This window comes from Trachymyrmex cornetzi, unplaced genomic scaffold (assembly GCF_001594075.2).
Source record: "Trachymyrmex cornetzi isolate Tcor2-1 unplaced genomic scaffold, Tcor1.1 scaffold230, whole genome shotgun sequence".
In the NCBI taxonomy this organism is placed as follows: Eukaryota; Metazoa; Arthropoda; class Insecta; order Hymenoptera; family Formicidae; genus Trachymyrmex; species Trachymyrmex cornetzi.
The window spans coordinates 1366546-1379104 of record NW_017296957.1 but is presented as its reverse complement, the minus strand read 5'-3'; the positions used below and the strand labels follow the sequence as shown (position 1 = coordinate 1379104).

The 12559-nt window shown below is 36.6% G+C and overlaps 3 protein-coding genes across 4 annotated transcripts in view; 2 read left to right on the top strand and 1 right to left on the bottom strand.

Annotated features, from left to right (window-relative positions):
* The first annotated feature begins 491 nt into the window (after positions 1 to 491).
* LOC108760897 (Coiled-coil domain containing 56) lies at positions 492 to 1653 on the top strand. 2 transcript variants are annotated; one of them, XM_018507171.1, is made up of 3 exons: positions 492 to 589; positions 1019 to 1090; positions 1182 to 1653. In XM_018507171.1, exon 3 carries the CDS (start codon positions 1208 to 1210, stop codon positions 1460 to 1462), a length of 255 nt encoding a protein of 84 aa, XP_018362673.1. In that variant the 5' UTR covers positions 492 to 589; positions 1019 to 1090; positions 1182 to 1207; the 3' UTR covers positions 1463 to 1653. The 2 variants fall into 2 exon arrangements, with proteins under 2 accessions (XP_018362673.1, XP_018362672.1); XM_018507170.1 differs by having other exon boundaries at positions 1019 to 1110.
* mtTFB1 (mitochondrial transcription factor B1) lies at positions 1649 to 3440 on the top strand. The gene is made up of 3 exons (XM_018507169.1): positions 1649 to 2279; positions 2359 to 2512; positions 2595 to 3440. The coding sequence occupies exons 1-3, from the start codon at positions 1649 to 1651 to the stop codon at positions 2863 to 2865; spliced, it is 1056 nt and encodes a 351-aa protein (XP_018362671.1). The 3' UTR covers positions 2866 to 3440.
* A 79-nt stretch (positions 3441 to 3519) lies between these two features.
* The window catches only part of RhoGEF64C (Rho guanine nucleotide exchange factor at 64C), a 36452-nt gene continuing 27412 nt past the window's right edge, over positions 3520 to 12559 (bottom strand). Inside the window, exons 5-14 of the mRNA XM_018507156.1 lie at positions 7656 to 9607; positions 6953 to 7164; positions 5553 to 5817; positions 5228 to 5449; positions 4989 to 5138; positions 4799 to 4906; positions 4541 to 4693; positions 4342 to 4458; positions 4167 to 4268; positions 3520 to 4057 (exon numbers count right to left, since the gene is read on the bottom strand). Of these exons, the coding sequence (XP_018362658.1) occupies positions 3929 to 4057; positions 4167 to 4268; positions 4342 to 4458; positions 4541 to 4693; positions 4799 to 4906; positions 4989 to 5138; positions 5228 to 5449; positions 5553 to 5817; positions 6953 to 7164; positions 7656 to 9607 (3410 nt within the window). The 3' untranslated portion in view covers positions 3520 to 3928. The remainder of the gene's footprint in view (positions 4058 to 4166; positions 4269 to 4341; positions 4459 to 4540; positions 4694 to 4798; positions 4907 to 4988; positions 5139 to 5227; positions 5450 to 5552; positions 5818 to 6952; positions 7165 to 7655; positions 9608 to 12559) is intronic.

Sequence of the window (12559 nt, the reverse complement as noted above, 5' to 3'; positions counted from 1 at the left end):
ATTATAGTTTCTTTAGACTTAACTACACTATTATTATGTAATGGGATTAAATTTTGACAGCTTGAACTTTTAAATTTAAAATCCTGAAAATTCTTGAAAGTTCACCAAGTATTATTTTTTTATCTGATTATTTGATCTTTTGATATTTTATCGATTTATATAAATTTATATAAGTTTTTGTTGATAATTGCAAATATAAATAGTTGCAATTAATGATGTTTGCTAAAGATAAAAGTATAACGTACGCTGTATATTGAAGATTTATGAATTATCATATTTAAAATCTCAGAAATATCAATAAATGTTACTATAAAATCAATTCAATAAAACTAAATTAATATATATTATGCGTGATAATACCAACAGAGATGCTTAAAGTTATTTTCTATCATGTATTGCACATAATCGCCGCTCGTCTGTGATGGCAGTATCGCACTGGATGGTGTAGAGTCCCTAGAGTAGACTCTAGAGGGACTCTAGGATGATGTGGTGTGCACTGTGTGTACTGTGTGTAGAAGTGCAGGTAGCAGGTGTGCGTGGTGTGATCTTGCAATGTGAAGAATCTAAACCGAGTTATATTTTTTTCACCGTATGTGTAACGTACATATTTTTATCAAATGTACAGAGTATTTCTTAATCAATATTTGATAATTATTATGCACTTAAAATATTAATAAGAGTTAATAAGCTGATTTAACTTAACCTCAAAATTCTAGTTTCTAATGCGTTTTCCGATTAAAATTAAGTTATATTTTTATAATTTTGTAGAAAGATTAATTAGTAATTTATTCAGTTCATATTCATAACTTTATAGGAGACATTTTTATGTAGTTAAAATTATATATAAATTTGTAGATATATTGAAATTCTGAGATAGATATATGTGTGTGTGTGTGTGTGTGTGTGTGTCATCTAAATACTATATTTAAATTTTTTAAAGATTTTTACTACTTAAAATGTCTATAATCATTATATAAACAGGTAAACAGTTTTTACAATGATATTTTTTCTATTTAAGTTTTGACGAGGCTGGAACACACTGATAACAAGAAAAGAGACGAAGATCTATTCTAATTAATTGAGGACACTGGTGTGTGGAAATGGGACCTGGTGAATGATCTAAGTTGAATATTTTACTTGGTATTCTTTGACATAAGTAAACTTAATACATTTGTCTACAGATAATCAACTTCGACAAAATGAAGCTATGCCAAAAATTGATATAATAAAAGATGCAACAAAGCTTAAGTCTACAGATATGATTTATATGAAACGTATGGAAGAACAGAATTTGCAAAGAGCAAAAAACGTACTGAAATATCGTAAAGCTAATAATCGTACCGCTATTGCTTTAAGCCTTGGAGTCATTGGAATCTATGCTTATACAATATATGCAGTTAAACAGGAAAAATTCTTAGATGACTTTGAAGTGCCAGAAAAGACAATTGAGAAAGCTATATAAAAAGTTACTTTGTTTGAAATGTTAATAAAGAAGTTTACTGCTTATTGTATTAAATAGATAGTATATTTTTGCTTATATAATAGAAGCTTATTTTTTAAAGTGATATTTTTTTCCTTTCTGGAGATTATACTTTGTAAATCTCCACTGTTTCACATAAGTGTGTCTGTACAAGATTAACATTTGAAGATGTCTGCTCCACGATTGCCACCACTTCCGACCATACGAGATATACTGAAATTATACAATTTGAGTGCCATAAAACGATTGTCTCAAAATTTTCTTTTGGATCAAAATATAACTAACAAAATTATAGCAAAATCAGGAAATATTTCTGGGAGTCAAGTACTAGAAGTCGGTCCAGGTCCAGGTGGATTAACTCGATCTATCCTAAAAAAGGTCCCTGAACGATTAGTAGTTGTGGAAAAAGATAAAAGATTTAAACCGACTTTAGAGATGTTAGCGGACTCATTCGGTGCGATCAATGGAAAGATGGATATAATATACGATGACATTATGAAAACAAACATAGAAAGTCTATTCCCACTGGAGAAAAAGAGAAATTGGAATGATAAATCTCCAGATATCTTCATCATAGGCAATTTACCGTTTAGTCTAGCGACACATCTTATAATTCAGTGGTTGCATGCGATATCCGAACAACGTGGACCTTGGGCATTTGGTAGAACAAAAATGACATTAACGTTCCAAAAAGAAGTAGCGGAACGTTTAGTAGCTCCACCGATGGGATACCAACGATGCAGGCTATCAGTAATGGCTCAAACTTGGACATTTCCAATACTTCGTTTTATTATACCTGGTAATTAAACTGCATTTTATTATGTTATATAAATTTGTTTTATGAAATTATTATTTACACTCCAATTTATAATTTATAGGTGAAGCTTTTGTTCCAAAACCAGATGTCGATGTGGGAGTAGTGTCATTTACGCCATTGGTCAAACCACGCACACAGTACGATTTTAAATTCTTTGAAATGATAACGAGGCATGTGTTCAGTTTCAGGCAGAAGTACAGTATACGATGCATCGAGTAAGTTTGTTTATATTGTAAATTATCCCTATTATGATAATAAATAAAACTGTAAATAAATTTTTTATCTTTTTTCTTATAGGACTCTCTTTCCGAAGGAACATCGCAAAGATTTAGGTTTGATGATGTACAAGTTGGCTGACTTGGAACCGACGATCAGGCCAACGCAACTTACCATAGAAGATATCAACAAGCTAGCAACCGCTTACAAGTATCTACTCGAGAAACATCCGGAGCTTAAATTGTATAATTATCGCTCATCTCGGCACTTATTACCGTTAAAAAACACGAAAGATATTGTAGTACAGGACTGTGCAGAAATATTGGAAGAAAATGTTGGAATGAGTATCTGATCGGAACGATCTATACTTGAAATGCATCAAATTTCAGTTTTATTAAATCGCAGATTGTAATGTAGCAGATTAATTTGTTACAGTGAATTTCTGTTAGAACTTTGTGAGGAAATCTGTAAATATACATTTATATATATACACAGTATGGCTTAATTCTTAAATAAAAATAATGTACAATTTGCATGTGTTGTGTTAGACATCATAAAAATACTGTTAATTATTTGGAGAAAGAAAGAGAATAATTGGAGAAATTAAAATAAGTATATTCCGACAGCTTTACAAATTATTGATGCACGCAATTATACGGAACATATACGGCACCGTGTATCCTTGACGCTGCTGATTCATGCGAATTCTTCAATACTATTAATCTGCAAACCCTATATATAACCTCGAATCTAATAAAATCTACCCTATTAATATCATTTTCGCAAAAAGCGATACTGGTAAAAAGAATCGCAGATGGAAAATGCAGATAAAGTATGTTAACATCCGTAAATAATTTGCGAAAAGAAAACAATACCCAATACACCGGTCAATATCACAGCTACTCGTCTCGTCTTTTTTTTTGAGAATTTAATCATTAATATTAAATAATCCTATATATGTGTGTGTGTGTATGTGTGTGTATATATACATATATATGTATATGCATATATATTATATATATATATATATATATATGTACTTAAAATTATTCATTAGGAATCGACGAAATTGTGCGCGACTTTCGAGGCCACGTAGCACTTTATTTTACAGTGTCGTAGGAAACTCAAGTTTCTGCAACGTACTGTAACAACCGAACACAGATGGTCATACCTCGAATTCGGTAAAAACTAGACTTTCGCTCGTCGACGGCCGCATGTCAACGAGGCGAGGAAATCCTTTGGTCTAGCGTTCTCTCTCCGCAATAAATCATTACTAATTCATTTGGAGATCATATACATGAATTTATGCAATCGCTTAGACTTCTTCGTACTGGTGAAGAACTTCAGTGGCTTAAAAATGCGTTAAATACATCCGATAACATCGTGTTACATGTGCACTTATTACATCTAAACCTTTAGTTTCTCGCTACACCACAGATCATGATATTAGGAAGGGCCCCTCGACGTTTGCGCCAAGCGCCAAGAGACTGTGCGTGAGCTTGTAATGTTCTACACCATCTTTTCGTTCTCGCGCCATCCTCTGCCTATGATAAATCAATTTTCCATTTATTCGTACCAATGTCAATAAATTATCTTTAAATTAAAATTCATATCATCCCAATCTGTATTTAAAATTAAGTTAAATAATCTTACCTTAAATATAAATGTTTCTTTAGAAGACAATTCCTGTATTTCGAAATAATCTTCGAGATCCGTTTCACAACATACTATGCATTTATCGAGGTACAGCGGCTCCTGAAATAATCAATGTTTCAAAAAACGGATTCGCGTGATTAATAAAACAATGTGAAATATACTAATAACTCACTCGTAATAAAGAATATCGTCCAAGTTTCTCTTTGACCAGAAGTAAGGTAGCTTCCTTGATACCTATGTGCTTTGGAAAGAGCGATTCATCGTTAAATTCGGGATAGTTGGCATTCGGCTGAAAAATAAAAATGTCCTTTATATTTATGCACAAAATTATTTACGAGACACATTTAAAGACACGTATTGTACATATTTACTTTGCCGTTTGTAACAAGCATGGCAGTAACAGGCGCAAGTTTAACAGTTCGACCGCGTCTCCAATTATTGTCAGTCGGTTGCGCTACCAGAAGACGTCCTTCGAGGACAAACCTAGCTTCTTCGTGTGCCCATTCCAAAATCTCGACAGCCATCTAATGTAAATTTTATAAAAATTAATAGCATGATTAAAGAATTAAGCAATTGACATTTTAAAATTGAATAAGTATAAATAGAGCATCTTAATTAGATTTACACACCTTTCTTAATTTAATATTCACCATATCCTGTTCGCCGACGGACCGTCTGCCATTCTGAATAATTGATATTCTCCTCCACAATTTCGTCGACGTAACATCCTTTGCCTCCTATTATAATTATAAGTACATATTTATTTTCAATTTTAAATTGTACTAGATATGTACTTTGTATTCTTTGTAATATACTTACAGCATTCATGTGTTCCAAATGTAGCTCGATATTTGTTTGTGCTTGCTTAAGCCTCTTTTTCGCTTCTTGGATATCAGGTCGAACAGAGGGTGTCGCTTTGAGCAAACGTGCCAGAAGCAGAGGATATTTCGTAACTCTTTGGACAGGAACCTGTAAAAAATACATCAAATTTATGAATGTATGATTTATATCTTTCATTCCTGAATAAAAGATTAAGTCAAGGAATTAAGTGACAATACCATTAAAAAGGAGTTCAGATTCATTCTTCGCAAAACCGTGTTCTCCATTTGAGAAACCCTGAGAAAGATGCGAAGAAGCTCTTTCTCTTTCTCCAGATTTTGTAGTAATAAACTGGCGCCGCCTTGACGCGTGCAGTAACTCTCGAAAGCGTGGAGCATTCTTTCGGACTCGAGGAAGATCTTACCCACGTCCACCGTTAAGAGATCCTCGTCCCCGGATTCCTACACAATCGAAAAGATCAGACACCGCAACACATACTTTTCGATACGCGTATTTAAAATAAGATAACTGAAATACACGTCTTGTAAGAGTTTCTAGGCTTACCTGAGCGAGTTCCACGCTGTCCTTTAATTTCTCGGCTAAGACGAGATTATGCTCGAGTAGTTCCTCGACGTTTAGGAAGATCGCCGACAGTTGTTCCGACGTGAGAAGACCCGCTCTTAACATCGGCCGGTGGAACTCCTCGAGTATGATCTGTAGATCTCTGCCGTACTTCTGCTCGGTTTCCACGATTTCCGTGATAATCTCTTTCCGTTCCGCGCGTTTCTTCGAGCACTTCCTGCACACGAAAGGCGCATAAACGACACCGCTGAAAAAAAAAACATGAAAAATAAAAATATCTGCGCGACGCCGCGATAACGCAAACGTTATAATTAAGGAAGTTGCTACCAAAAAGATTTTGTCAGATGAAAGCGAAGACAATCGAATATGAAGCTTGCACCTACTACACATTTGTATGTGTAATCTACAATCACGGACGAAAGCGGTTGTCGCAACTTCCGGACGCATATTGCATTATCCATTCATCAAGCGTCAACCACGCTCTTCGATAACGACACTTTCGCTTTCGGGTAAATAAAATCAATGGTTGGAGAAAGTAGCTCACTGTTTCTCTCGCGCTGCATTTGTCGCGTAATCTAGTCGAACAAATTCTTAGATATACAAATTCTAAACGCGTTCAATAGCCTTTGGTATTTAGAGAGCTAAGCTTGCCAAGAGTAAATTAAGATACGGATGGATTAAAAATTTCAATGCATTTTATTCCATTCTTGTTTACTGGAGAATTTAATTAGAGAGACTGTTAATTAATCAGAAAGCTTGCGTTTTCAGTAATTGGTGCATTAATTCGAGCAAAGATGATTTTTTTCGATTGATTTCTCACAAGAGAAAGATTGGTACAGATCGCTACGACGGATGCGCAGGTGGATCACAGCTGTGAAAAGTCCGCGACCGTAACGAAACGGCATTCGTTCCTCGATTCGCAGGATTACTCCTGGGAGGCCGGAACGCAGAACGGCACTTTGTTCGTAGATTTATTTATAGTTCAGAGGCGAATCGAGCGAATCTCGCGCGGAGTTCGCAGTAAACCGAATCTCTCACGGTCGAAACTCGGCCGCGCAGCCGTGGAAGATACGCTCTAGCGAGGACTTTGGACCGTTATATCCTCTCTCCGGATCATCGAACGTTATCTGCGAATCTGAGTGGAAGTGATAACAACGATACGATTTAGGACGTCGAGAAGAACGTTAAGAACGAGTTTCGAAAAGCTCTTATAGTACGTTTATCATCCGTCCGACGACTCAAACGGGAAACTGTAAAGAGGTGAAGCTATAATGTGAGAGCGATCATTCATTCAGGATATCGAAGCATTTTTCCGTATCTGTGATACCGGATATCGAATGCATTAAAACTAACAGTTTCGGTGTCAAGTCTCTCAGGCTCACCTGTCTGTTATCAGAGGATCCAGTCGCTGCTCGCAGTCCTCGCACAACTTCGTGGCCCCGGAAATCACCTGCGGCATTCCGCCGAGGAGGCTTCCCGGGCCGGAGGAGACGTTGCCTGTCCTCCAGCGTCTCGCGACACATCGAGTGCTACTGGCTTGGCTGCTCTCAGATCCGACTCCGCTATCGGTTCTCTCTATGTCGACTGTCCGCGACTGTGACAACGATAAGAAGCATTGATTAGAACATTAACTAGCATGTAACATATATGTTATTATTTCAGAGATCCCAAAAAATGTTTACTCCAATCGTTAATTGGTACTCGGTTAGTCAAGTCTGTTGAAAACAAATTTTGTCAAGTGTTTGCTATAAATTTTGTCAACAAAAAGACAAAAAAAATTTGATGCAAATTATGTTATATTTAATGATATTAAATTGTTGACAGATATACGAAAAAATTCACCGACAAAACAAAAAAAAATATTATCGGCAAAATCGTGTGATGTTTGTTGGCAATTTGACAACAAATTGGCGGCAAGAATCGATCAAAGTTTCGCTTGGTTTTTGCCGACAACTTGCTTTCACATTATGTCAGCAAACAATACAGACTCAGTTGATATGAATTTGTTGAATATTTTGATCGAATTTACCAGCAATTTGTAGACAAATTGCTAACATTTTACTGTCTGGGTAGCTTCAAACTCACTTTCAACGTTTCCGGTGAGCTCGTCAAGATAATGTTGCATTCCTCGCTACTGTCGGATACGTTGGAGATCTGTGAACTCTTGGAACTGAGATCGCCCAGGCTAGTCTCCTTTTGCTCATATAGAGCTTCTAGGTCTCCTTCGGCGTCATCTTCCTCGTCCTCGTCTTCATCCTCGTCCTCCTCCGCGGAGCGCGTGCGATCCTTAGAATCCATTAGGAAACTTAACAATTCGAACTTGGTAGAGATATTATTCTCGTCCTCGGGCGACATTGACATTTTCTTGAAGAAGTCTTCGGGACTTTTGGACAAATAGGTCTCGGCCAGATCCTCCGAGTTGGACTTCTTAAAAACTTCCTCGGATAAATAAGGGCCGAGAAACTGATCTGGAGTGATTTTTTTGTAATATTCGACATCGCCGAAGTAGATTCTGTCCTTGATATAATCTTCTGTGGGTGGCGGACTTAGAGGTAACGGCGGTGGTTCGTCGGGTATCTCCTCGTAAATCGGTTCCTTGATCACCTCGTATGGATTCTCTTCGAGGAAGAGATTCGTCGAGATGAAGTCACCATCTGAATTCAAGCTGGATGAACGCGAATAATTTGCTTCCAGAGTAGACTCAGAACTCTCATATTCTTTGCTCTTCAGTAAGCTCTGCTTCAGGATCTTCAAAATGGCCTGGCCGCTGTCCTCGTCCAGGATTTCACCGTTCTCGCGCGCCTTTCGTAGGGAATCTTCGAGCAGCTTAGAGATCAGAGCCTCCTTGGACAAGCTGGGCAGTTTGGAGGAACTTTCGATATCCTTGAACCGCGTCTTGGATTCCGGCCGCGTCGTTCTTTCATCTGATGTGTAAAATCTCGTAGACTGATTAGAATTAGAAGAGTTAGTCTCAACGTTCAGCCTCTTTTGTTTCTCAAAATTTGATGCCGACTGTTTCACGTGACGACACAAGGAAGTATCATCGCTAGTCGACTTTAGTGCTTCGCCATTCATCTTTAGATTCGTCTCGCTATTTTCAACGACGTAATCCTTCCCGATTTGTTTGGTACGAGAATCGTCATTCGTCGACTCGACCACGATATTCGATTTATAATTTTGGAGTATCACTAGAGTGCGATTCTCCACGGCGTTCTGAACCTTCGGTGGATTCTCCGAGTTTACAGAGATCACTGTCGGATTGCACACGCTATCTTCTCCGCCGACGCTGATAGTCACTTTGTTACCTGGCGTTAGTTCCGCGTTTGTACTTTGATCGCCGTTGATAAGAATGGACGTTCTTCTGGCGCCTCTCGGACTGGATTCCGGACCGATTTGCAGCCGATGTACCAGCGGCGATGAGCGCGGGCTCACCGTGATCTTACAGACATTGCTCTCGGGCGAGTTGATTTCGATCTTCGAAGATCCGTAAGAACTCGTCGAATTCCACGATGCTGTCGACGCTGAAGAAATCGTTCGCCGGTGATCCCTGATCGAATTGGCAGGATTCTCATCCGCATCAGCGCTAGAGTTACCAATTTTGAAACGATGCCTCTGCCTGCCAGGCGGCGGAGACCAGCTTGTAGGTCTCATTGTACGGAAATGTTCATTACTCGCATCGGAAATATCACTGCGCGCGTCTGGAGGCAGATCAACCTCCTTTTCGGCATTATCGGCAGTCTTCTCAGGAATCTCATCAACGTTCTTGCTAGTCTCGATCTCACGATTGGAATTCTTAAACCCGCCATCTATTTCTTCTTCGATCTCTCTTGACTCGGTCTTTCTTCTCAGCGAACTTTCCTCATCGACATCCTCGCGTGAAACTGCGGACGATGACGATGACGATGAAGATTCCTTGATCTTCTTGCTGAGACTGAGGCGCATCGTATCCGAAAACAGAACGTCACCCGCCGAGATCTCCGGTTTGCTGAACGACCGATCGCTTTGACTCCGCGTCAAGAAGGATTTTCTCGAGTTCTCTGTTGGTAGCGATTAAGAAGAAATCAATTGGTAATGAAAAGAAGTTATGACAGTGTGGAATTTTAATTCCACAATGTATAAATATATTTATCTTTTAATGATTATATTTAAACTGTAGTATTAAAATATAATGGTGTAACAGTTACGAATGTATATATGAGTCTCTGCAAAAAGTGAGGAGAAATGGAAATTTATATTTATTCCGTTTAAAAATGAATATTATATATATACATATAAAACAGTTCAATAAAGTTTAATATTTATATTTAACAATATAATTATGATTTAAATGAAATATTTTTTATCTAACCTCTAAATCATTCAAACTTTTTGTGTTACTTTTAAATACAATACAAAAAAATCTGTAATCTTTTCATAATCTTTTTATTTTATATAAATATATGCGTAATATATATATATATATATATATATTTCTTAATGTGCACATTTATAACATAATTCTTAAACTATATTAAGATGTAACACATAAAGCCTAACATATTAAAAAGAAAACGTTAAGAAGTATTAAGTAGGATATACATATTAGATTTGAAATCCGTTCTCCTTTCCCCAAACGCTCGATTTGAAAAAAAAAATTAATTTATTGTACATTTCCTGTTTTAAGACTCAAAAGTATTTTAATATAACATAATTATTCTTAAATACAAAAAACAAATTACATATTACTCGGCTGCGAAAAATAGCCGTAGATACATTACATAGTTAGTATACGTATCATTTCTAGTACAACATATAATTTTCTTATCTGTCACATCTCTTCAGCGCTTATTTACAAAATTTAATAAAACCGATTAATAAAACTGTGCATTTCATGTTTATGTAAGTAACAATTTTAAATCAAACTCAAACTGTGAAAGAGTAAACGATTTATATCATTTAATTTTATGTTCGCGAATGTTTGTTCGGTGATTTATTTTCTCCTGTTGTTATTTATATTTTATATTTATAATAAAAATATTTCTCCCTTTGTGTAAAGCGAGAATTTCCGTTTAGTTCACGAGTCTGGAGAAATGTCCGTAACGCTAAAATCCTCCGGAAGCAAAACCGCAGATGTGAAGCATGAAGTTGAAATTGGATACCCGTGAAAAGTACGATCGACGATATCAAAATTTACTTGGACGCGTCTGAGAAAGTTTATGCTATTTCTTATAGCAGATTTATAGTGGTATCGCATAATAATGATGTATTATTGCATTCGCAGAAAGAAAGTACTGCAACTTCTTCCTAGTAAAAAAATCACATTATATTCTCGTAAGAAGCAAGAAATTTGAATGAAGTTAACAATGATGTTAACATGTTTATACTTTTGACGATTTGAAATAGTTTTAATATATTTGTATTATTTTCTATCACCCGTATCTACTACAGATTAAAATTTGGAAGATGTCTGTATTTTTATTTATAGAATTAGAATCTTCTACAATAGTTTTGAATTTGTAATGGATATTAGAAAAAAATTGATTTATTTGTCAAATATATATTATTTAAGCAAGAATATCCTCTTCGACTTTCGATATATTTCATTCAAATTTGATTCGTTTGTTACGACAATCTCAATGTAAAGTTCATGTAAAATCGAAATTTCCTTCGATACGTGTCTCTAATGACCGGTGAAAGTGCGCCAATTTTGAGTGATTCGCAAGTAAAACGAGTTTAAAATTTCTCGCTGCGAGAAAATTCAACGGTTTTTCCACGGTTGCTCCACTTTATACGGTCATCAGGAATATCTAAGACGCGTGCGATTATCCGGTCGCAAAAGCGATTGCGCAAATCGCCGATTCGCCTCGTTTATGGCTTTATGACTTGGATCAATCTCACGCACGTAAAAGAAAAGATGAGCTGCCGCCGTTGCGAGGTTTTGCGAAACTAAGCATTGTGCCGCAATAGCTGATGAGCCTTCTTTGTGCGGATTTAAGCGTGTTGATCATCAGCGTAGCATCAAACATGACGTCAGTATAAATACTCTATAAAATACTTACAAAAACAATAAATATATCCATCTCATTTTTAGTTTATCATATCTTAGAATTTTATATATAATAATATTTTAAATATTATTATTATAAAAATTAATGTAATGCGTAAAATTTTTTAAAAGTTTAGATCTGAAACCTAATATTAATACAGTATAATCACACGAGAATCTAGAATTCCTTAGCTTAAAGTTCGCTACTGAAAAACGCGAAGAAAGGTAATGCTCATGCATATCTTTTTTCGAGTTTCAAGCAATTATCCGGCAAATAAGGCGATCGCAAAAAGTATGCTCATTTACATCGTGCGTAGGAAATGTAAACAATGAGTCAAGAAAAAAGTCTGAAGTAGTGAACAGAGAGAGAGAGAGAGAGAGAGAGAGAGAGAGATGCGCCGCGCTTAAAAGAACATCTCTCTAAAACCTTCTAGGTAACGAGCCGCTCTTCTGTGAAAGAAAAGCAGTGAACGATGGACGACCAGGTTCCTCGTTCGCGGGAGGATTTACGCCACCTCGTGCAAAATGAACGAAGAAGATCACTGATGATGTACGGACCGTGAATCGCCATGATGCGAAAAAGGGTTTATCAGGCCGCACAGCCAAGCGCCGTCGTCTCATCGTCGGCGTCGGTACGAACGAGTGAAAACGTGAGAGATCTCTAAAAAGCATATAATTACATGGTTCTGGACCATGCGCATGCGGATCAAGGGAACGAACTGATGATTTATGAGGCCCGTAGGTAAACAACGACGGCGCGAAAGAGTCAAGGTTCTCCACAAGCTGCACGATCAGGTGCATCCATTACAGGCGCAGCACGTGCTTATGCATGATCGATAGTACCTCTAAAATCCACTGAGTATTTATCGAGAAAATCTTTTTCATGCATCTCCATTTTGTTCACTTACATTTAATTTTTTTTATATTTTTAAGATAAAAATTTATTTAAAATACATATATATAT